General features: G+C 38.9%; 4 protein-coding genes across 7 annotated transcripts in view; 3 read left to right on the top strand and 1 right to left on the bottom strand.

Moving 5' to 3' along the window:
• rcan3 (regulator of calcineurin 3) overlaps positions 1-4,773 on the top strand; it is a 31,884-nt gene extending 27,111 nt beyond the window's left edge. For all 3 annotated transcript variants that reach the window (XM_026339830.1, XM_026339829.1, XM_026339831.1), the window contains one exon: positions 1,703-4,773. In XM_026339830.1, the coding sequence (XP_026195615.1) occupies positions 1,703-1,857 (155 nt within the window). In that variant the 3' untranslated portion in view covers positions 1,858-4,773. The remainder of the gene's footprint in view (positions 1-1,702) is intronic.
• A 2,930-nt stretch (positions 4,774-7,703) lies between these two features.
• Positions 7,704-16,965, top strand: ncmap (non-compact myelin associated protein). The gene is made up of 4 exons (XM_026340561.1): positions 7,704-8,056; positions 14,014-14,120; positions 15,483-15,567; positions 15,940-16,965. The coding sequence occupies exons 2-4, from the start codon at positions 14,027-14,029 to the stop codon at positions 16,217-16,219; spliced, it is 459 nt and encodes a 152-aa protein (XP_026196346.1). The 5' UTR covers positions 7,704-8,056; positions 14,014-14,026; the 3' UTR covers positions 16,220-16,965.
• A 405-nt stretch (positions 16,966-17,370) lies between these two features.
• On the top strand, positions 17,371-19,376 carry tmem234 (transmembrane protein 234). Of its 2 annotated transcripts, XM_026338900.1 has the most exons (5): positions 17,371-17,403; positions 17,772-17,923; positions 18,022-18,088; positions 18,199-18,291; positions 18,570-19,374. In XM_026338900.1, the coding sequence occupies exons 1-5, from the start codon at positions 17,391-17,393 to the stop codon at positions 18,689-18,691; spliced, it is 447 nt and encodes a 148-aa protein (XP_026194685.1). In that variant the 5' UTR covers positions 17,371-17,390; the 3' UTR covers positions 18,692-19,374. The 2 variants fall into 2 exon arrangements, with proteins under 2 accessions (XP_026194685.1, XP_026194684.1); XM_026338899.1 differs by lacking the exon at positions 17,371-17,403 and having other exon boundaries at positions 17,410-17,923; positions 18,570-19,376.
• A 118-nt stretch (positions 19,377-19,494) lies between these two features.
• Positions 19,495-24,583, bottom strand: dcdc2b (doublecortin domain containing 2B). Its single transcript, XM_026338898.1, has 13 exons — positions 24,508-24,583; positions 23,964-24,264; positions 23,706-23,757; positions 22,310-22,380; positions 21,808-21,939; positions 21,573-21,707; positions 21,412-21,451; positions 21,210-21,275; positions 20,928-21,096; positions 20,713-20,819; positions 20,502-20,570; positions 20,032-20,085; positions 19,495-19,824 (listed from the first exon to the last, which is right to left on the bottom strand). The coding sequence occupies exons 2-13, from the start codon at positions 24,245-24,247 to the stop codon at positions 19,759-19,761; spliced, it is 1,245 nt and encodes a 414-aa protein (XP_026194683.1). The 5' UTR covers positions 24,248-24,264; positions 24,508-24,583; the 3' UTR covers positions 19,495-19,758.
• Positions 24,584-25,378: the final 795 nt, after the last annotated feature.

Consider the following 25,378-nt stretch of genomic DNA (forward strand, 5'->3'; position numbering starts at 1 on the left):
ATGCTCAGCACCTATCTTAGGAGCCCATTGTTACCTCATATCTCAGCCAATCCTGCTTCAGGCCAACATTAACAGCCCCTGTTTATTCAGTCTGGGGCAATTGCACATTTGTCCTAAAAGCCTTTTCTAGCATGTTCAAATTGTACATGCAAGCACCTATGCAACAAGTTAACAAGTATGCGTGTACGCTCCCTAATCTTACATGTTGTCTGGACTCACTAACTGAACCCTGCTGTACAGGAACAAAGCTGTTTCTTTATTTCTTGGTTTTCTTCTTTCCTCGCCAGCTGCCTTCTGAGCCTTCGTTGGCTTTAGCCCGATTCTTTTAGGGTGATGTTATACAGTATGTAGCCAAGTGCATGTTTAAGACTTCTATAATATGTTATATAATTTTACAAACCTCTAGAGACAGCATTTTTAAACAGTGGAGTGTAATTAAAAGCTGAAAGATGATTAAATCTTCCAGCAGCAGTTGTTATTTCAGCCAGTAGCAGGGATGGTTGCAGGCTACAAATGAGAAGCTTGCTTTTGTCCCTTTCTCAAATCAAGAACCCCTTGGTTAGAACATTTCCAAGATTTCTTTATCACTGGAAACTGGATTACAAGGAGAATGAACAGTCAATTCCTATGAAGAAAGCGATGACAGTAATTTAAACTGAGACTACACCCTCAACTAAGGTAATGATCATAATGCAGATCAGTGTCACTGCACCACAATTAGATCTTTTACAGTTCTCATCCTATTACAATTTGAGCATGCTGTAATAAACGTGTAGGCAGCGCAGTTCAGCACAGAGAGATTTGGAAGCTTCTCTGCAGCCGGCTTTTTCTCCTCAGTAATGTCTTCCCTGTCTGCCGTGTCGACAAGATTTTAGATTACAGCAACCTTTATAAAATGTCACCCAACACACAGGAAAAGGTGCGCCACGTCCACAGTGCCTGTCCGTGCTTGTGTATTTGGGTATGCTCGTGCTGATGAGGTGGAAACAGTGTTCAATTACACACTGTGTTTTTTTTTATTATTGACAAAAACGTGATTAAACTTTCTACATACACACACAGTCCAGCCCTGAGGACCATTTTTTGACACTTTCTGCTGTTACCATAGCAACACAAGGCATCAGGAAATGGCTTTGTTCTTTGCCTCACATCCTGGCGTCCAAAATCAGATTAGCACGGGGCTGCAGCACAGCGCGCTGACTCCCTCTGTCAACTCCCTGCGGTAACAGCAGGACCCTATTCACTGTCCATCTCTCTGTTTGGCACCACAGTGAAAAGCTACTAGACCAATTTCCTCCTGTCTGCCAGCTGTCTGATCTCATCACCATGGCAACTGTGATACAATCTTCCAATCTGTGTTTTCAATCCGAGTCCGCTCAGTCTGGCACCTGGACCCGTGGCAGGACTATTTCAAGAAAAGTCTTGGTTTTGTTTTGAATCCATGTTGTTCCTCAGTAATCAGGATCCTATAAACTGGAATAATCAAATGATGAACTACATAGGTTTATTATTTCTTCCAGAGCTCCTCAAGCTTGTTCCACTCACTTTTCAATGTTATGTTTTGGTCACCTATATAGAGACTGTCCAAGAAGTCCTACATACTCAATTAAACAAAGTAACTAATAATAGTCAGTAAGTAATATAAGAAAGACGATCGAATTTCTCATCTAACTCCTGCTTTCCATCTCTCCATCTCTTCTAGGTGAAAAGTATGAGCTCCATGCAGGGACAGAGTCCACCCCCAGCGTGGTCGTCCATGTGTGTGAGAGCGAGACAGAGGAAGATGAGGCGGCGCGGCCAAAGCAGCAGATTGTCCAGACCAGACGTCCCGACGGACCCCCTAAAGTCTTCAACTAGACAGGCCTCTCCCCCCCCATACCCCTGACACCGGCGCGGCCCTCTGACCGCCCTTTAAACCCGCAACACACCTGCCCTCTCTCTCTCGTCTCCGCACTCACCGAGAGCGTTGATGCCCCTCATTTCTGTTCAACTAAAAGCAACAAACCAACAAACATTGCTCAAAGACGGTGTTTGTGGGGAGCGTGGCAATGGAATGAGGCGGCTCGAATGGGGATGGATGAGAATCACACACACACTCATCACATTCTGCGGACAGCGTGGGGAGCGGCGGGCACGCTTGCCTCCACCCCACCAACCCCCAATCGTTTTCAGCAAGAGGGGTCAAAATACCTGTCCCAACGCAGGCACCTGTCACTAATCACACACACTCAGCTCTCATTGCTAGTCGTGCTCAGTACCTTGCTAGTTAGTTAGCCATACCTCTCCCTTCGTCTCAGTCGTGTGTACAGAAACTTTTGGTTGAAGACACATGATCGAAAACAGACATTTTTCTTTTTTTGTCTTTTTTTTTTTTTTTTTTACAATAAATTGTGTTTTCACTTTATATTCATATATATTTTTTTTCTTCTTTTCATCCACTTTCATATCTGCTAGTTTGTCACTTCAGCTTGCGTCAAGGTTGAGTGTGTGATGTTTCCGCTCTTGTCTGCATGTATATAATATATTACAGAAAATACTTACAGAAACACAAATACTAACAAAATATATCAAGAAAAAGGAATCTATTTAACATCACACACAGCACGAAGCGTCATATGTGACTAACACAGTTGTGGTGGTTGATTTTTGGCTCGTTTTCGCTTTTTGTCTTTTTCATTTGGAGAGGTGTTGTTTTTTTGCTGAACTACTAGATGTGTATTCTTACTATGTATTTGATACCCCGATACTTTTTGCATGCTTAGTTACTACTGTAGATGAGGAGCTGAGATGTTTTTTCTTTTTTTTTTTATAGGTGTTTGTGGTGACAGGGAAATGGTGTGATGCTTTTGATGAAGTGCATATCCCCACGCACAGTTTAAAGTGACATTTTAGGGGCAAAACAAAGCTGAATGGTGTTTTGTAAGTTTGACAGTTCTGACTTCAGCTTGATGGCAAATTTGCATTTGTCGCTTTTGTTAGGATTTGATGGATCAGAGACAGTTCATCCCCCCATTTTCTTCAAGGGACTTGGGATGTTTGTTTTTTTTTTCTGATTCCTTTTGTTGTATTTCACAACTTTAATGTCTTGGTTATGCTCTTTGGTCAAACCCACTTTCTAAGTGTCAGGTTTTCTTTGGAAACTGACTATTTCTTGATTTGCACGGAGTATCTTCTGATATCTCTTAGCAATTGCGGGGCTCTCGACCGTCTCCTGCTGCACTCCAGACTACTGCGCTGCTTCTTGCTGTAAATAGCTAAACAGTAGATTTGTGGAAATAGTCCTTATAGATTTTGTAGTTTACCTGAAAGCATTTTGCTGAGAAAAGGGAAAAATTAAGTAGCCTCATGAGATATCAACCAAAGCATTTATTCACCTCAAAATGATTTTTCTTACTGATGTATATTGTTAAACCGAGCAGAAAGAAATCATATATATGTTACCAACACAACTGCAGGACTTTATTTTCCATTTTATACACTTACATACATTTTGCTGTATCTTTTTTTTGTGGAAAACTGAACACATTTCCACTTAAGTAAGCTCTTGTTGAGTCCCAGATCACATCTGTGTACATCACTTATTTAATAAAAATATTTCAGCAAAATTTAAAATCAACAAACATCTCTGAAATTTGTCATTAGGCAAATTGGAAAAGCACGAAAGAGTTTTTGCTATTTGGCAACATTAGTAAGCAAAACACAGGTCCATCTGCATGTGAGCACTTTATTGTCTTTTTTTTTTTTTTTGACATAAAGTAGTCTTTCTTCAGACAAAGTAGGAAGCACATTACATTCATTTGATGTTTCTTTAATGTATTAATTTTTCTTTTATCTGAAGCTGAACACCTGGTTAGCCTTTTAACCAGCATTTTGCAATGAGTGAAACACTCCACTTCCTTTTTACTAATGTAAACCTTGGAGAAATTCAGGCCTTTGGGGTCTGTGAGAGTGCACTATCAAAGAAGTTTAGACATGCAGTACAGTTAGAGGCTTAAAATGAGGCATGATGACGCTGCAGAACAAAATCAATGTCTTTTGTTTTCGTGTTTGTCCATAAGAAGCATTCATCTTATCTTCTGAGAAAGTTAAACAGTTCTTTGAAACGCACCATGTTGTCAGAGTGCCGTTTTATTGGCTCTACAGTAAAGCAGTCAGTAATCTAAGCCGGCAGCAGATTGGTGGAACTGCTGAGGTGAATTGTGATAAAGAGGAAACAGCGAAGCAGGAGAAAGGAGAGTCGCGAAGGCTTTTTTACTCTCGACGGTCATGGTGTTGAGCTGGGTGCATTTTGGTCACAGATGAAATGAAAATGTATATTTATGTATATATATGCCAAGTGTTTTTTTGTTTGTTTTTTTTTTTTGCTGAGGCCAGTCCCAGTGTGCAGTTTGTTACAGCTTCTCTTGGCAAAGTTGTAATGGAAAAAAAACATAGAAAAATATGTAACAATAACTCCTGAAGATGCTCAATCAAAACCAAGTGTCACTGTGTTGTGTTCAACATGGACTCTGTTTGAATGTTTCTTTTATTTCTGGGGAACATCTTCTTAAAAAGGTCAATAATACCGTTTGTCACTGTTGTACCGTTTCTGTTGAAATATGAATATTGTGTCTTGTATTGTAGGAATCCAGAAAACAAAAGTAGCAAAACAAGCAATAATTTACAGTTCTATAATACCGGTATGTGTATTTTCATGTTCTGTACTGATTTCTCAGAGGTGGTCTCTGTCTCTTACAGTATCTGCTTCTATTTGTGTAGTATAATAGTCCTTTGTTTCACATAGAAAAATACATAAAGACTTATTCTTAAAAGTCATGTTCAGTGTTGTTTATTTTTAAGTTTGAGTTCTGTCTTTGCATGCAAAGAGAGGAACAGAATCTCAAGCAAAATTTTCCCATGAAGGCTATAAACGTAGCACTTGCTAGATTTATTACACATTATGTCCAATTGCATGATATAGTGTATTTCCATCCAAACATAACTAATTTTTAACTAGTCTTTGTACGAACAAAAAAATAAGAGCATTTAAACTTATTTAGCAAGTGGCTATACAGTATATTTCCCGATCCATCCACTGCATATATTTGCTTTTTTATTTTTACCATATGAATAAAAATGATAACAAAAATAGTATTTTATTCAGATCTTTAGTATTTTATATTTTCATACAAAAGTTATTTCTTGTGTTTTAGCAAATGTCACTTTCAGCTGCTTTTTTCAAGTAGGAAATAAAGTTTGACGTTACATTTTTTATGTTCCAACAAAAAATGTATCATTTATTATATGTTTTGCCATTTATTACTCATACTCATCATACTCATAAGACACACAATCCTTTGTCGCTGCTTTGACATGTATTCAAATATTGATTTCTAATGTTTAAAGTGGGCAGATAACGTCACTTTCACTTTTCACCTCCAAAAGTACCTAACAATAGTTAATACTCTTCCAGTCTTTGATAATTATTTTTGTGAGAACCACAACCAACCAACATGAATTTTATAACATAGAAAGCGAGGTCACTATATGGCAATAGAGCCGTGACCTACTCATGGTCTATTGACTTTCATGGCTGCAGTTAGTTATGAAGGAAACACACATGAATGTTTTCATTCCCTCTGTCAAACTGCATTTCATTGTGTGAGAGGAGACAAACAACAAAGCCAAAACAGTAGCATGTTGTCTTTTCTGCATTCACAAATGATTTTTTGCACATCAGAGAAGCATCTATCTACAAAACAGTGGATGGCTATTTTACAGGTAGAAAAGACTCTGTGAAATGAGGCATGCTCTGCGCCCTGTGCCTTCCTCTCCATGACACAAAAAGCCCTCTCTTTATGTGCAGGCAACGGGGAATTCCTCTTCACAGTGAGCCTTTCTGTTCAATGTAATGATGTGCACCTAAGGACAGATCAGGTTAACATGGCCCTCATGGGTTTTAATGGAGTCACTACTTCCAGATACCTTTAAAAGTAAAAAAAATAACACAACAGGATCATCTCAGTTACTCACGCAGGAATATGAAGTGATGCATTAGTCCCTAGCAAGATTATATAGATAAAAGTGAGTTTTTAGTGAAGTGTGTGGATTTTTAAAGGGCTTTAAAAGTACACATAGTAGAATAGATGTTGTTCAGACTAATGGGTTTATTCTGACCAAATTCAAATATTTACCTCAGTTTTTACTTCAGAGTTCCCCGGTGCATTACAGTGATAAGTGCAGTGAATGTAAACACTATTATCTCCCTCAGGAAGAGTAGGTTGGCTGCTGTTTTGTTTGAGGAAAAGAAATTAAAAAACTTAGTTTTTTTCCATTTTTGCATTTTTTTATAAATAACATATTTTTTGCAATTGAACATTTTAATGCTAATTTGATGTTTGTGATTTTAGGGAGATAATAACATCCTTAAATAAGCTGAGGCTCAAAGTCTGTCTGATCGTGAATTTTGAAAGAGCTGTTTTCATTAAGATAGGTTTAACTTAGCTCCAACCAACTTCAGAGAAACATCTAAATGTCTGTGTTGCACAAAATTATTTCGTATTTGACTGTGTTATGTAAATTACTATTATTAGTTTTTCATTGAGATTTATTAAAATCCTTCACAATATGTATGCTATATTTATACTGTAGGAGGTAGTTTCAGACAATGAAGACAGAAAAGGTACAGTAAAATACATTCTTGAAAATAAAACATAATAACAAACAATAAAACATAGCACTCAATTATAGGTTTTAGGATAAATTATTTTTTTTAATGCTTATTAGGTAATTACCGGTGATGGTTCACCTTCAGTGGGATACAACAGCACACAGTCTGTTTACTCCACTACTGGACTGAATGCTGGTGTGCCATATTGAAAGATGTATTCTACTCTGTGAAATTTGACCTGCAGCTTTCAGACTTATGTAATGGACATGCGGATACTAGCGCTGTGCACGTATGTAGCCTGTAAACAGTGTATTCGGGCCATTGGTTAAAGCAGAACAATGTGTGTCAAATCAAGTTTTGTTACACTTTCTCACAAAGTCCCAACACTGATCTGCTTTATAGCCGTGACCACGAGGTTGCCCCTGGATGTAACATGAGGCTAGATCCTGATGGCCTGCTGGCACTGTCTGGGTAAATACTCCCATAGCAGGTGTGTTACACGAGCTTATGTGCTAGAAAAAAAGAGTGGGAAAGATAGTAGGACATTTGGAAAGATGAGAAAATTATGGCCAGTTTCCTATTCAGTGGACAGCTTTCACACAGATGTTGCCAAGTGTCTGAATAAACATTATTGTCCTTGGAAAAAAAAGGCTGTTACACATGGTAGCCTTTGAACAAGTGCTGTAATTCACATGGTTAATTTTTAACTATATACATGTATGTAGTTCAATGGATTCATGATAACAGTGAATCCACATACTGTCTGCACACAAAACATGAGCACACACACGGTCGTTGAGTTATTATTCTGAGATTGTACGAGAGCTATTTTTGTTTTCTATCTCTGCCCCTTCATGTGAGACATCCTGAGTGTCACAGGTGGACTGATTTTGAGAGGCAGTAGTCATGGCGAGAGCTGAGCGGCACAGACAACCCTTTTTTGTATTTTTTTTTTTCTTTTTTGATCACTGGCTGTGGCACGCCTAAAGGCCAGGCAGAGGGACCTGAAAAACCAGCTGCCTGAGATTATTACTCTCAGTGAGGAGCAGCGAGTGAACAAGCAGGGAGCCTCCTCCTCTTCAATCTCCTCCTTCTTTTCACTTAAACACACTGATTCCCACAGAAGCCACACACTCAGAGGCACCTCTGCTTGTTTTTAAAGTGTTTTGTCTTTTCTTTTTGTCTGTTTTTACCCGGGGGACTGTCACTTTAGCAGCACTAGGGACTTCCTCTCTTGGAGTATAGCTTGCACACTTTTCTACTGCTTGTATCTCGCTGATCATCTTTGAGTCTCATCTGTCTTCAAGTGGACTATGCCCCCCTCAGTAAGCTGAGGGAGGGAGCTCTGCACTGCTCAGGCTCCCATCTGGAGAAGGCTTGAGCTGAAATCACAGAGGACACAGTCAGGTAAGTCACAAGAATAGTCCCTGACTATTTCCTCTTTATAGGTTTGTTGGCCATTAAAACTTTCTCTCTTGTGGCTGAGTGTCATTTTTCAAAGAGAGAGTTGTTTATGTCAGTCCTCACTGTAAGTGTGTGTGTGTGTGTGTGTGTGTGTGTGTGTGTGTGTGTGTGTGTGTGTGTGTGTGTGTGTGTGTGTGTGTGTGTGTGTGTGTGTGTGTGAAACGTGGGCTCTCCCAAACAACGTGGCGAGACAGTGGGTGAATCTCAGGTGAACGAGAGAATAGCTCACATTCCAGAGAGCCTTCAGATTTAGCAATCTCCTGTAACTGCTGAACCAGTGGAACAACACCGCGTGAGTGTGTGTTAGTGTGAGGATAATTCCCATTCAGCACCCATCACTCTCTTATTGTGTCTTATTGAGGAGTGACTGTGTGATGGAACACCTGCATGTCTCATCTTATCAGTTGCCATTGCATTGTAGGAAAATATGACAGCTGTTTGTATTGTACAGTGGCACTGATTCTAGGTTCAATCACTGCCTTACGTATCACCACGTGAATTTAATGTAACACTAATTGAAATTTTTTAACCAGGGGAGTTGTCTGTGATCCAATAATAGAAAGGTTACCTGTTCTTCTGGTGTATTGTACTCCTCTTTGCTCATTAGGCTACTGTCATTGTTTTAGTAGATAATGACTGTTTGTGCATAAAGGTTGCACCTACCAGCTTGAATTGAAATGACAAACTACTCTTTGGGTGACTTTAAAATGTAAAAGGGACATGTATGCCATCTATTAGTGTTTCCATCCATTTATTTTCTAAACCTATTCTGTTATCCTGGCTTATCCTTTTGAGGACAAACGTAAAGTGGAAAAACGACCTCCTTTTGACAATAAAATGATTGCGAGGAAAGCAAACATGTTCATAAATAAATGATTCTCATTAAGGGTAGATACTGCTCAGGGAGAGGTGTTAATGTTTGATAATGTAATGCAAATAGAAGGGCGACTCCAAAGGAAGCCTAGGTCTTTATTCTGACTAACATTAGTTGTTAGTCATTTATTTGGTATTAAAGTATTAGTCTCGTTGTTGAATTGCAACATTCATGATAAAAAAGAATATCCTCACTGGAAAATCTACATTTCATCGGATGTTTTAACATTCCTGCTCATAATAGCTGTCATACTCCTATTTTAGAGCTTTCAAAGTGTCAAACCACCTGAATACTGTTTGCTTTTCATCTGTCAGTCAGTGTAACTTATCCATGCCTGACTGCTTCCTCTAGACTCGCAGTGTTGTAAAAGCGACAACTAGGTTCATATATGAGGAATGATATACTAAGCTGTAACTGTCACAAAAAGTAGTAAACATCAGCACTTTACTAGTCTTTTGTGTCAGAATACACATCATCAGTCAGGTTAGACAATGAATGGATTAACCAAGACTTTTTTAAAAGCAGCAACACAAATAATGGCATCTTGGCGTTATCAGAGCACAGTTGATTTTTATTTTTGTTTATTATTTATTTATTTTTTATTAATAACCATTTGTGCTTTTCCGAACTCGAGGAACTATCCAGCGTAATCTAAGCAGCTGTTGCGCAAACTTGTCATATGAGTGATCAAGTGCTTTTCTTCTTCCATATCAAACCTGTTTTGTGTGATTTTCAATAAAGATATGTGGTTGTACTTTAATTTAGGAAAATCATACTTGTTCCAGGTAGTTTTTAAACCTCTCATGTCATTTCATCATTTACACCACCCTCCGGCCTTTACATGTGCACCAATCAAATACCAGAGCTGGTGCAAACCTCTTGGTGACTGTTTGAGGTCAATGAAACTCATATTTAAACCTGTCTTTGGTGTAACATCTTGAAACTGAATGCCACACACACATTTACATCAAATTTTGTGCCTTTACACTCCATGCCAGGGAAAGCTGAGCTAATAGCTTTAGTCTTACTAACCTGCTTCCGATTGACTGCTCAAATATTGACTCAAACTGTCATTTGATGAAGGTCGTATTCTGAATGCGTTTATTAATGTGTGCAGACGAACGTGTAAAGGGGAAAAAGTCAAGCCATTACATGGCTCCGTTTTTTTTCCTCATATAAAAAAGAGGAAACTAGATCTCTCTGCACAGACCAGTAGACGATTTGTTTATTGAGGATGGAAGAAAGGATATTGAATCTGCAGCGCAGTCAAATAGCTGCAATTTGTGGAACAACAAACAAACTATTACAGCGAACAGAGGACGATGATACTGACGTCAGAGCAAAGTAATCCGAGTATTTACAAAATATTTGAACTTTGAAACGTATATAGCTATGGTTAAAAATAGATTATTAAAATTACAAATAATCCTTATTATTTAATTCCTTTAATAATTATTTGGACTGTTTCCTGTCACGCTCAAAGTCTGGTTTGTTTCATTGCTGTGTATTATAAGTGTGGCATTAATGCGTGAAAGGAAGAGTTAAGGCAGCAACTGCAACTGAATCAATATAAATATCCTTTGTGTAGGCACATTGACAATGGTGCAAACAGACTGATGTTTACCTATTTATCTATATCCAATATTTACCCTTAACATGTCACAGCTTATGTGATCCTGCTCTTTGTTGTTAAAATAGCAGCTTGACTGCTGTGGGAAGAAGCCTGGTTCTGCACAAAGTTTAAAAAAAAGGGAGCAGTTCAAGGGTTAATTGTATTGTAATTGTAGTGAGAGATGTGTTAACTGTGCTTTTTTCCTCAGCTAAGGACTCTTCTGATCTTTATGTGACCACACCAAACCCACACTTCACCTAGCCTTAACGTAACCTGCAATCAGTCGGGTGTTTTACCTTATTGAGTTAACACACCCTGTTCAGTGAGCGTCAATACACCCACCCACAACTGATGACTGCTGACAGATACATCTCTGTACATGTGTCATACTTTCTAACCAGCGTGGTTTAGACCATGACTCAGATTTGCCTTAGTTACAACAACTGAGTGGTGCTATAGCAGTTTGATACCCACACACAGTAATAACCTAATTTTGCCAAAAACAGGTTGAGGCAGTGAAAGCGGAGCTCGATCCTCGGACAATAAAGATCAAGATTTTGCCACCTTCACCTCCTCTTGATAAAAGTTGGTACACATAATCCCTGGCAGAATTGTGTTGTTGTGGCCAAGATTTGAAGATGCCATCTGCAGAGACTCTAACAATGGTCCCATTGTCACCAAATACAATGGTTATAGTGTGGAATTGAAAACCTGCAGCTGAGCCGTTGTGCTCAAACTAAAGATCATTATGTTTTGATGGATCCGGTCTCCTATTAGTTTAGGTGATGTGCTGAGGTACAAAGTTGTTTTCTTGTTCTGACATTCTTGCATACAATACATCATCAAATGTTTATCCGACTTTCCTGTAGTAACCATGACCTTTTTAAATTAAATTATTATTTTTACCCCCTAGTTAAGAAGAAAACACAACTTCATTATGTACATGTGTTGTTCTTTCTTCATTTTCTTCATCCATTGATGATTTTGTTTGGATGCTATAATTTAATAACATATTTAGCCGTAGCAGACAGATTTTAGTTTTCTAGATTTGAATAAAATTGATCTAACTATATGTCAATATGATGGAGTTGACTGTTGGTAACATAACCATGCCAACATTAACAGCATATTCTCCACCATGTTACCAAAACAGCGGTGTTACCAACTTTAAACAGCATACGATCATTAAGAAATTTATCAGAAGCTGTCACCTCTGCAAACAGCAAACATGATATATGCCATTACTAATCTCAAAGATTTAATTGTATGTCAACACTGAGAGAGTTGGTTGTGTAATATTTGCTGTTAAGCAGGAAACTGGATAAGATGTACTGTACAATACACACAGAAGACATCGAGTCCTAGCTTCGATGTGGTGGTTGGCCGGTAATAAACATTCTGATTCAGTGTTTTCACATCTCAGTGAGAAATAATCAAAAGTTTAAATTCTACAATTCTATAAATACTGTTGCAAGAAAAGCCTGTGTTTGTCACTGTATATTGACGACGACTAGGTTGTAAATGGACCTCTGGATTTTTTTATTTAATTGCAGAGAAAGATTTAAGTGCAAAGTGTACCCAGTCTTTATACAAAGCTAAGCTAAGGTAACCAGCATCTGGCCCAAGCATCATTTACTGCACATGATTGAAAGTGGCGTCTTTTCATCTGTAATTGTGGCAGAAAACAATCAAGCTACTGTATGTGAAAGAGAAAAGAGAAAGAGTGTCAGTGTATCTGCCAGCAGTCAGGTGTTTCTCCATTTTCAGTTATTATAAGAGATTCTTTGTAACAACACCAGCTACATAAGTGTTTCTGTACAGAGAAATGTAAGAGTGACTTGGAATATTTCTGAATATGAGTTAATAGAGTAAGGAAAAGGTAGAGTTTCTATATCCTACTGTACTCTGACATTTATCTTTGATGAAAACTGTGAATTTCTTACCGTCAGTGTAGAATGACAGCAAGCTAATCTCTGTCAGCACCCTCTCATTAAGTTAACAGGTGGGTTAAAAAGTGAATAATGTTAAGCTGTGACTTCACAGGCTGTGCGGCTGTGGAATAGAAGCTCGTGAATTTGATTAATATTCATGATTACAAGAGCTGCCAATCTAACTTAGAGAAGACAGGCAGCAAAATATGTGTCACATGTCTGTGTGGGGCCACAGCTTTTTATAGCTGATGCAAATTTTGTTCACACCTTTGACCTCTGACGTTCACACATTTACCTCTAACTATATTTTAATGCAATTCTATAATTAAAAAGGTTTCTTCCCAAATGAGGCGTCCACCACAGCTGCAAAGCCTGTCATTTGTCTGACAGTTTCACAAAATAATATGTTTACGCATGCTCAGGATAGGACGCGTTCATTTAAAATGAGCAACAGAAGTGAAGAAGTAAAGAAAATGATGTGTTTAGTGCCTACTAAACCTAAGAAAGTCGTATCCTTTAATTAGTTTCTAGAGTGACAGCTAATTAAAGACCATGAATCTTTTCAACTTGATGACTATACGTCATGAGTCACACTTCAAGGGCTCAGTGGCCTCATTACCTAATCTTTGTTTTACATCACGCTATGTGAAAAGAGTAAGAGGAACTCCCATCATGACGCTCATCAGGTCCTAATGAGACAGAAGTGGAAACAGTGACAGGCAATGACAGCAGAAATAACTGTAGTAAACCTACGTGTAAATATACTTTGCTTCCTATGGAACTGCAAGTGTAATTACTGTGTAAGGTTCGCATGAGTTTCTATCTCTGAAAGTGTAGTTTCAGATACAGGGATAAATCTGACCTACAGCTTGGTGCAGGTTATTTCCTGAACAGTATCCGGGATCTCCACATGAGTCAGAACAATTGCAACACAGTGAGTTAGACATAGACAGGTGATCTGCTCAGGGTGCATCCTGTCTCCTGAATTTTCGCCGGTGGATAAACAGCAAACTCACAGCTCTCCATTCCATGTCAGCTGGTTTTAGGTCAGCTATGTGGGTGAGAAAGGAGAGTATTTTTTTTTACTGGCAGTGATAAGTGATGCCATTATAAGCAAATGCTTTTATTTTTAAGAAGTGTACAGTATGTACAACATACTTTGCTGGGACATCAGCTCTATCATAGTAAACATCTCTGTCACTGTTTAATGTTTCCTACATAATGTTTTGTTAAGGTTCATAATTCCTGTGGTATCATCAAACATTCATTCATACACTGCTGCCGCTTCCTCTACTCTGTAACCTATCTACTATTTATAGACTTTTTAATCTTAACATCTCACATTGTGTCCTTATTCTGACATTCTCCACTTATTTCATTTGAAGTATCACTGTGGAGTAAACTTTAAAAAAAATGATTGTGACATAAATATAGTACTGCTTAGTCAAGCTGGCTAAAGTGATTTCTCTTTGTGTCTCTGCAGATTATTGCTGAAGATGCAAGCTTCAACTGCCTCACCTGTGACCAACACTACAGTTCCTTCCAACACAACCACCACTACAAAGTCCAAAGAACAAATACTCATCCAGAGTAAGGATATCTGAAGCGTGTTTGGGTTCCCGTCTACATTGCTTTTATGTTTAGTATTTGACCTCTTTGTTCTCTTAAGTTGCATATCTCTAATACACACTCTTGTGAATAGAGTGAATAAGGCAAAGAAGGTGTTTCTTGTGAACAATATCAGATCTTAAGAGTGGCTTTGATTGTAGACTCATATCAGAAAACAATCTGTGATTGACCAAGCCTCATAAACAACGACCCATTGCGTCATGCAGCCTAATCTAGATGACTTATCTAGGAGTGGTACGTAAGTATTTATTAGGATATATTTGCTATGCTCTGTGTCTGTGAGTGACACTGTTGCTAAGATACTACAAACCACACTGTAAATTCTAATTAGTTCATCTTACTTTGAAAAAAGAGCATGCAAACCGATCACCTAAAAAACTAAGTAAAGTGACTTATCTACTGTAGCACACTTAATAACTTGATCATTTACTTTAGATCTACTTGTGATTTTGTATAATTTACTCAGAATTGCTGTTTCAAACAACTCATTCATTCCAAGTGAAACGTACTGTGCATGCTTTAAACATATAATTTAAATTGGACAAACTATTATGATATCTTATCAAATTTGAATTTCTAAGTTATGTTTACTTAATCAGTAATGAGGTTTTAACCTGCTTCACATGACTTTCCCTACTCTAGAATATTATACAGTAGTTTACTACTGTAGCCCACGCTACCCCTCACATCTTGGTGTCTTGCTCTTGCTGGTGCGTACCTGGGAGTGGAGTTACAGTATGCGGTGCTCAGACCAGTCCCACAACAGTGTAAAATGTGTGTCACTGCTAAAGCGCTGAACTGAACATGAAGTTACAACCTTTAATGCACTGGCCAAAATATTTTTCTTCCATCTCTCATTGGCAAATGCCAGCAGAGGGTGTTCCACGAGCAGGTGGAGATAATAAGGTCAATATTCTTGGCTTTTCGACTTTGCAAGGGCTTCGACCCTGCTAAAAATAGCTTACACGTTTTCTGGTTTTCTATATTTGGCATAGTTTCTTGCATTCCTGCCTCCCACTGGTCATGAGTAATATTTGCTTCCATTGTTTTTTTTTTAAGTTAACGTCGCTCAAACAAAAAAATTAGATGTCGTTTTCCACCCTGCAATTAACTCCAACTTGATAAAAACTAGTCAGTAACTAAATTATCTAATATAGGAAAGCTTTTAGAATTTAATGGAGAATTGGACATAAAATATGTTGCAGCATGAGGAGCAGAGGCAATATGTAAAATGTAAAGTGCTAATTTTAGAAAGAACAAATAACACTGAATACAACTTTCAACATTTTAATCTCGCATTCCTCTCCTCTCTCTGTCTTTCAGGTTCTGGGGCTATGATTGCTGTCATCGTCATAGGTATCATCATCATTCTCGCTGTTATACTGCTCATCCTAAAGACATACAACAAGTACGACCACATTCCTGTGAGATTGGATGATTCCTGCACTCTGAATGTCATGATCAGTAAAGCAACAATTGTGCTATTTTTATCTACTTCAAGGAAGACTAGGCACCTGCTGTTTCTTTTCATCTGTGAAATGAAATAGAGCAATGAAAACATTCATCTACATGATTATATTTAATACTCAGCCTAAAGGAATGATTCCCAAATGTTTTGCATAGTGAGCTTTTAAAGTGACACAGTCTACGCACAGGGCCTTATGTGAGTGACGTGTATGATTTAATGAAGATAAGTTGCAAGAAGTAGACTTAGCAGGCTTAGATTTGATAAACTGATGAACGCCTGATGTTTTAACATCATCGTCTCTTTGTTCGACAGGCGGACACATGCTTCTAGAGTCCTGGGAGTCAGCAGTGGCTCCAAACCTCGTCCAAGGGCGTCACAATCCACAGATCAGAGCAACATGCGGCTGAGCACCATGGGAGTCAACTCTGTGTCGGGCAGCATCACCACTTCTACCCCAGCCTCGGAGAACAGCTTACCGCTGCCCAGAGTGGAGTTGAACAGCGCAGAGGGAAACCACATAGAGCAGTTCAGCACCACAAGTGGATCCACTGTGGTCACCATACACAACACGCCACTGGTAGACAACACATAGCACCAGGCTGGGGTTTAGTCTCACAACAGGCATTGACTGATGTGTTGGCTTCGTCTGTGACCGCATACTATGTGCTGACTGAATCCTGTGGAAACCCAATCTGTGACATTAGCGTTGTCTCTGAAGGAGGGTCCACCAACTGAACCACGGCTGATGAATATATAGATAACAAGATGTCTTTTCTATGTACAGAAATATATATTATGAACAAAATGGAATAAAAGACAGACACAAGAAGGATGTTGCATGATGGAAAACAGACTTTTTTGGCTCCAGTCAGTGTTCAGAGTACAGATGCCATATGTTTCTCACAGTTGGGTACTTTTACTTGAAGTTTTGTCTACTAATACAATGAAGTAAATGTGTAGTATAGACATTGCTTGACGATGTTGCTCTTAAGTGTCTACATTTCTGTACTAAAGAAAAACCATGCATGTTCACAGGTAAATGTAGATTTAATGCACACTGTAGAAGAGTCAAAGACCACATGAAGGAAGCTAATGCAGTATGACTGAGAAAATATACTGGTATTTCATATTTCTTTTGATCAGTTACACTGTTTTCTCTAATGTGGTTTGTCTGGCATCTTGCTGTCTGTGTCTCCCTCCCACAGATTCTCAGATTAGCCTTTGTTCTTTTTATTTTTTATTTTTTATGATGTGAGTCCTTTTTAATTTGTCACCAAAGGATCTGGCACTTTATTTCGATTGCTCTCTCTATTTGTATTATTTGTGTTTGTTTATGAAATGAGATTAAAATCAAATTTTATTTGTAATTTCTAATTGTGGTTGACGGTTTCTTATTTATATAGAGGAATGCAGTAAAACTGAGAATAAACATGCTTAAAAAGTTATTATCACACATTCATATCACATTTTCGTGGAACGTGTATTTGCGCCCTCAGCTGGAACCTTTACGCACTACAACACTGATTAAAATTACAAGGTGCATTCAAGACCACACGAATGGTTGCCAAATGCTTCAAAATGAGATTATAAAATCTGTCGGTACTTACATTTCGCATTTTATACGGCTTTAATCATACGTCCTGGGATAATTGTGATAAATGCTATAGTTTTTCATTTCAGACTTTTTATCATGCGAAGGTTAAAAATGTGTGCTAAGAAACTGAAGAACAGTCTTGAATGACACTCTATAGAGGCTGTTCACGATGGTGACCGTAGGTGAGTCGCTAGTCGGGCAAATTATCTTAATATTCGGTTTTTAAAGATTGCTTTTGTATTTTGGAAATATATATATATGTATAGTCTATGTATATTCCTGTGCCCCCTCTCTTGTCAGTATTAATACACAAAAGTAGCTCTCATTTACCCAGACATTTAAGGAAGTACGCTTCCTTAGCATGAGCTCTATACATCTTCTGGCATCTGTAGCTTAATGCTAGGCACTAACTTTTTGTCCTGTTGCTATCGGACCATGCCTCGACCATAGTCAAACCCACAAGCTGTAATTTTAGTAGCTGACTACATGCTGTGCTGTGCTGTGCTGTGCCGTGCTGTGCTGTGCTGTGCTGTGCCGTGCTGCGCTGCAGTGGAGCTGCTGAGTCTCCTGCTGGTGTCGGTGCTGTGGGGCTGCACCAACCCTTTCCTGAAGAGAGGCGCACAGGGGATAGAAAACGTGACCAGGTCCGACAGACTGTCGCAGCTACTGGCTGAGATCAAGTTCATTTTCCTCAACCTGAAGGTGCATTTTGTGTTTGCTATTTTGCTTATGTGAAATAATTACATTCCCCTATATAGATGCTTTAATTGTACTCGCTGCTTTATCTTGTTGTTGTCCAGTACCTGGTCCCATTCCTACTGAACCAGAGTGGCTCTTTGGTTTACTACTACACCCTCTCCACCACAGGTGAGCCATGACATCATTACTGTATAATTCAAATTAAATTGCTGACAAATGATATTGGAAACAAATAGGTTATAGCATATTATATGTATTATATGTTTATTTTTATCCAGAACTATCCCTTGCTGTTCCTGTGGCCAACTCGCTTACCTTCCTTTGCACTTTGCTCACTGGCAAGTTACTGGGTGAGGAGTTTGGAGGCAAACGTAAGTAAAAAATAATTTTTTTCTTTATTTTTTTTTTTATTATTTTTTATTAGGTCAGTCACATAGTCAATAATATTATTCATTAATATTATTTATAATGATATGCAACCACAAAGTTTAGGGTCAGGCGAGTAGAACATTAGCAGCTCAGCAGGCAAGTTAATTACTGGACAGTTCCTTGTGTTTTTCCTCCTATTGAGAAATACTGTACTTATTTATGTTCTTTTATTGTTTTCTTTTTTTTTTAAACCCTCCCCCACAAACCTGGCTTGTTGCAGAGGCTGTTGCGGGGATGTTTCTCACCATGGCTGGCATCACTCTGTGTGTGATCAGCTCCACTGATGACAAAGTCCTTGGGAAGCATGAGGATGAGTTTAAAACAAATAATCCTGTAACTTGATCCCTTAGCAGGAAAGAATAGAGACTCCAAGGAAGAGCTGGCGCAGGACTGGAGGGGGCAATTTAGATTCATGACAGCGAATGCTCCTTAGAGCAATGGTTCCTGTGGGAGAATTGTGGCTAAATGAACTGAGCGTGTTTTTCAAAAGACCTGTCCAGATGCTCTTAGACAAAGTTGAAGGAAAGTGGGATCATTGAGGGTTCAGCAGAGAACTAAACTAGATTTATGGGGCTTGAATGGAAATTAGGGGTTGTTAACTCTTAAGCCTTCTGGCACTGGCAGAATGCAGACTGGCATCTGCATAAATGCTAAAGAGACCACCTACAAATAAAGCGGGCTGACTTGAAATGAACCAATTAGATGTCAGATCCTGGTTTAACAGGGACATTTTATTGCAGCTGTTTTCTGTCCACTGTGGGCTGTGTATGGACGCCAGAGAGAACAAATTGCTGTTTAGGTTGAGGACAAAGCTGTTTAATTACTTACTTTTCTGCCTCGTACACATGATGTACAACTGAGGGTAGATACTGTGAGCTACTCTGGAACATGGCTCTCTAAGGAAGAGTATGAAGTTAGGTGATATACAGTAACAGTGAGTCCCCCTGTTGTTCTGTACTAGTTGTGCTCAGTGAATGTGTCTAAAGAAGTTTTCAGTCAGTCTTCAGAAACAACAAATATATGTTATCAATAAACTGTTTGCAAAACATGATTCTGTCTGTTGTTTACTCCATCACAAAGTTTTGCTAAATCAAAGAAACATTTAGACTTAAAATCTCTCAAAATATTTAGTTATACTGAATATGGAAGAAATTGGACAAGTACACAATATGTGCATCAGAATTATTCCTGTAAAAATGTGTGAACACAAGATCATAAACACTTATATAATATAATGCAATGAAATGCATAAGATGCACAGCTCATTACCACTGTTAAAGTACTACCAAATTTACATTCATAAACCACAAAGGTCACACAGAAGCAGTAAGCAGTAATCACTTGGTTATGTGCTGCGCCCGTGGCTGTTGTTCAGCTGGTCTGGGTGATGGTGTGACCTCCTTGGTGCATCATTCACCGGGTGTCTGATGATGGTTCTGTTCTGCTGTATTTGACGGGGTGTCCTGTTGGTTGTCCTGCATGAGCAGCAAATGAGACAACAGTGAAGCAAACATGCACTGTTTTATAATATGATTTTTTCCCTGAGAGGTGGATAAAATGGCCTTGGCTCCTCGAAGCGGAGGAGTGTGAATGGTTGCTGAATAAATGGTTCAAACGTATTTCATATTGTTCTAGCTAAGCAGTTTGTAGTGTGTGTGTGTGTGTGTGTGTGTGTACTGTACCGGTATTTCAGAAGCAGATTCCTCAGCCTGTTTGGCAGCATCTCGTTCATAGGACTGCAGATTTGATTTTTATTATCAATAATTTATATTAGGACATGTTTCATGTTTTGTCTAACACAGTCACCCACCCACTCACTCATAATGTACCTGCTTTCTGTTGTTTTTGTGTAGGTGTTCTCTCTTATTGTGCTGCTCACTCTTTATCATTTTTACATGGAGTTACAATACAATTGTTTATACATTCATGAGAAAAACAGATCAGGTGTTTACTCATATGCACAATCAAATACAGGACGTGTTTCTGAAAATAAATAATAACTTATCTTAAAAACAGATTTACAGTTTAGTGTTTTTATGGATTGATTTGCTTGTGGTATTTGCTTTTGCATTTTCAGATAAATGTATAGACTACAATCCAGAAAGGATATCATAATGCAAAACAGATCAAAAAGTATTTAAGTCATGCTCACCTGCTGTGTGTCGCTTAGGGGGTCTCCTGAGTTGTTTAGTTCCTCATCCTCCACTATTTCTGCAACTCTCTTTACATGGAAAAAGAGAGTGAGATTGAAATGTACCTCTTTAACTTCTGCATATATTTACATTATCTAAGAATATTGCAATAATTATTTTTGTCTAAACAGAGACACACAGAGTCACAGAGATGACTCCTATGAAATTAACCTGGTCAACAGGAAGCTCTGTAGCTGTATTTTCGTCCTCCTGCACCTCTTCAGCTCCTCGTACCTCCTCTCTCCTCTTCTGTGCTCTTTTAAACACACTGGGCTGGACTGTTAGAAACGCAAATCAAATTGCTGCTGCTATACTTATTAACACCAAATTAATTATATTCAACTTGAAATCAGAACAGTTTAATTTTAAATGATGAGATCTTTTACCAGATCCGTTGCTTAGTGGCATTCTTGCCTGTCCTCTGTTTTTACGGATCTTGACTGGCCTGGCAAAGAACACAGACGCCTCATCTGCTTCCTCTCTTCTGCTCCTCTGCTGTGTGCCTTGTGGAGGTGCAGCTTCATCGCCTGTTGACTTCACCCTACGACCATCTGACTGTAATTGATAAAACACAACTAAGTATTACATGGAGAAGAAAAAATGCTTTCTACACTTTCTCTATTTGTGGTAAATGTGGCAGTTAATAGAGTTTTTTTTTTTTTTTTTACCTCTGGGGAATTAAGGAGAGCTGAGTCACTGTACTGGTCTTCTAGACCCCTTTCTGTGTTCCTGTTCTGAGATAAAATCACAAAATATGTTCTTTTGTTTATCTGGTAATGAACTTCTAGCATTTGCCATTCAGATCTGACATGTTCCAAATGAACCGTAATACAAGACATGACAATAAGGCACAGTATTAAATGAAGATACCTCAGTTCTTCTCAACAGCCTCCTCTTTCCTGGGTAGTATCTTTACAGTAAAGAAAAAAACACAGCAAGTCAACAGGTATAGAAGTGAATAGAACTTCATATTCTGTCTTATCTGGCAATCGTTATTTAACAGACACATGTACATAAACACATATCTCTACCTCTCTGCAGCTTTTGAAACCAGCAGCTCCACATATGGAAGTTTCTTGAACTTCTCTGTTCCCACGGCAACAAAGCTGTGGCCAGTCTTTAACTCCGCAGCTGAGGAGACAGTCACTCCGTCCAAAGAGCACAACCTGATGAAGCACATAGGGTTAGAGAGATGTTTACTGGATGTCTGTCTCCCTCTCTATTTGTATTCCACGGAGAGTGCATGTGTGTGTCAGTGTCAGTGACCTGCGCACGGCTCCCGTTCTTAAGCCGACCTTCTCTGTGACCAGACTGAGGATCTGCTCCAGGTCCTGCTGCAAGCTCCGAGGAATAATGAATCGAAATGGCGGACACAGGAGATCTCCATTACGGAAAACACTGAACAAACATTAAAGGGGAGCTTCACATAAAAAAAAAAGTCACCAACAGTATCTAAACACCACATACATTGAAAAATGTATTGGCTGCTGCAATTATTTATCTTGTCTATACTGGTCAAAAAAATATCCTTTCAAAGTCTGTCATGTTGTTGTTGAACAAGATTTTGTTAAAAACAACAACAACAACAACAAAAAGTAAGACGCAGATGATCTGACATTCAGCCTGATTGCTGAATTAGCTTTTGGACTGAACTTTGCAGAGATATATGTCATCACAGCCACTATTGGCATTTTAAGACAGACTAGAATAAAAACATGTCATCTTAGTTAGAATCTGAATGTGCTAAGGATATGTTTGTCCTACTCACTGTATAATGCAGGGTACAGGTATTAACTTCCTCCATTTGGCTGAGAAGTTTGGCCTCTGGGTTACTTTTGCCTGGAAGGGACATCAGAAAATAATATGCATGGCACAGCATATCATCTTAATGCTTTCATTTCCTAGCAATACCGAAATTTCCCTCACCAGACTCATGCCATCTTTGTCCTGCACATCAATCCCACCACACAGCAAAATCAGTTATCTCTAATTTGTAATGAGTGACTAACTATTCTGCTCATGCCGGCTTAAGTGCTGCAGCCTTGGAAGCTCACGTCACTTCAAGACTTCTCATTCACACGGCGTGTCTGATCTGAGGGCTCGTCTCAAAGCTGCCGACGTCATCCCATGAAATCTGGAGTCATTATCTAGATCTGCTCCTGATAACATAATTGGACTAGATCTAATTATTCAGACAAATCCAGACATTGATAATCTTCCCTTATTGTTTTTGCTTTGAAGTGGCAGACATTTAATGAATTTAGAGTGTCTCTGGGCACACTGTAGAAGGAGTTGTTGGGTGGTGACTACTCAGGCCTGCCCAGACATGCACATCACCTGATAACACTGTGAGAAAACTCTTTGTTTCACCAGCAAACACTCTCTCTGCATTGCTCCACAGCAACCACAACACGGGCATGTAAGACATAAAACCCAAGACCTTGGGCTTAAAAAGTCTTCTTTCCAAGTGGCAGACACCCAAAGCACACACAGCCATTCTGCCATTGCACTCTGTTTTTGCAAAAAAAGTAACACTGGCAGGTTAAGACTAAGAGCACGCTTTGCATCTCAAAAAATAAGTGGTCATCCTCGCCAGCTGGTGTAAAGGGTCAAGAGAGCTTCATAACACTCCCATCCTTGTCACTGCTTTGCTCTGCTTTCCTTTTAATTTAGAGTAAATTTGTAGTAATACTAGCAACTAAAGTGAAAATAGTTGAGTTCATTCACTTAGAGACTGATCTTCATGTGGAAACATAATCATACGCTGACATTTGTGATTTCTTGTGGTAATTAGTGAATCTAATGTCATGGAAGGGCACCCTGAGATCCTTGAATGACTGCTTGATGGACAACGCAATCATTAGCCCATTATATCCGCTAATTTACATGACAACTGGTGACATCAATGGGACGTAAAGCACAAAGTGTGATCCATGCACACAAGAAAAGTGCATCTAATCTAACTAATGTTAGCATGACAACTTGTCATCCCGTTTATAGATATTAATAATGGAAAATCCTATACTCCATGTCATACTCGATTTGGCATAAACTCAAATGGATAATCTTGATATGAGCCTTGTAGTTAGAATGGGATTAAGGAGTGTCGGGCTGAGGTGTTGTTTTTTAAATGAAGCTGCCCACATGATAAAATATAAGCCTACCTGGGGTTCTTCACGGGGAGCAGACTGCTTTTTTGCTCCTGGGTTCAGGTAACTGTGCATGAAAACAACAGATATGATGAAGAAATGGCTGCAGCAACACATCTCACAACAGCATCTCTTTTTTCCAACTACCAAAAACTACATACATTTACACTAAATACATTTGCTTTCATTTTAGAAACACACATTCCTGTGTTACGGTGACTATAGACCAAAACAGCTCCAAATACCAGCATATTAAAAATCTTTTATACTCACTCCAGTTTCTTGAACTTCTCGAAGCCCGCAGCAACATAATGGGATCCTGTCTGAAGGTCCTGGAGGTCTGCGACCCTGTGGCCCTGCCTTGGGGTGTACAGAGTCCTGATGGCGAGCTGAGCACCGATGCTGTGGGTCACCTCATTAAGAAAGGCCTCCATAGTGGCCACCTGTCGCTGATTGACCACAAACTTGCGTCCATTGTAGAAAGGGTCCCCGTTCCTATACACCACCACGCTCTTTACTGGAGGCAGCAGAATCGTGGCCGCAGTGCTGCCAGCCATCTCTGAGCCAGCTGTTACTGCCACAATCCACAAACACACAGCTAAACAGGCTGTTTGGAGATTTTAAGTCCACACACACACACACACACAATTCTCTCCCTATAATTTTACTCACTAATCTACAGTAAGAGTTACTGACTATTACCAGACACAGCTACACACATTCTTTGGGTTACACTTGCTCAACAACCACACATAAATACAAACATTACAGTATATGATCTTTGATTCATATACACACTGTTCAGTCACTCACAAACCTGGTGAAGGATGAAGCAGGGAAATTGCAGAATTAAAGGCAAAGGTGAAAATCAGCCCCTTCTGTTGCTGTTTTGTTGTGATCTGTCTGGACTCCCACTCACCACGTTCTTCTCCTCGCTATCCCCCTCACACACACACATATACACACACACACACACTACTCCACTGACGGTGGTGAGTATTTCCTGGTTGCCATGGCAGCATGTCCAGCAATGACTGGCGTTGTGGGCCAAACCATCGGCAGCTACCACAACAAAAGAGACAGAGGAAGGGAGACTGGGTGGGTCACTGTGTTGTAAGCTGATTCAATAAGATAACCCTTACACACTTTTGGCTGGATTTTCTGAACCAAAACAAACCAAAACAAACCAAAAAAGCCATATAAATCATGAATATTACTAATGTCATCTATGCAAGAATGAGATGGTGACAAATTCAAAACTATTATAGACATTATCATTATCAATTTCTCAAAAGTGACTATTTTAAAATATAACATTACATAAAGAAACATAAAAAAACATAATTCTAAGAGCAGGGCAGCAGAAATTCTACCTTATTTCTTTAGGATTTTAATGCTCTGACGTGTGGGCTCTTCAATAAAGGACAATATCTCAGGCATATTGTTATTGTACTGTATATTGTACTGAACCTCCCATGTGATGAGTAAGAGCTCGCTCATTGTGATCCAAATAGCTAATTCTTCTGTGAGACACAATAGAAATTCTTCTACAGACAGAGACCTTGTAACATACGTTTTTCCTACACAACTGCTTACTACCTCAACCTGTTGCCTTTTATTCTGAAGGCAATAATCAGCACAACAACAAAAGCACAAAGAAAACAGTTTAGAAAAATAAAATTTATTTT

Source organism: Anabas testudineus, chromosome 22, assembly GCF_900324465.2.
Source record: "Anabas testudineus chromosome 22, fAnaTes1.2, whole genome shotgun sequence".
Lineage (NCBI taxonomy): Eukaryota > Metazoa > Chordata > Actinopteri > Anabantiformes > Anabantidae > Anabas > Anabas testudineus.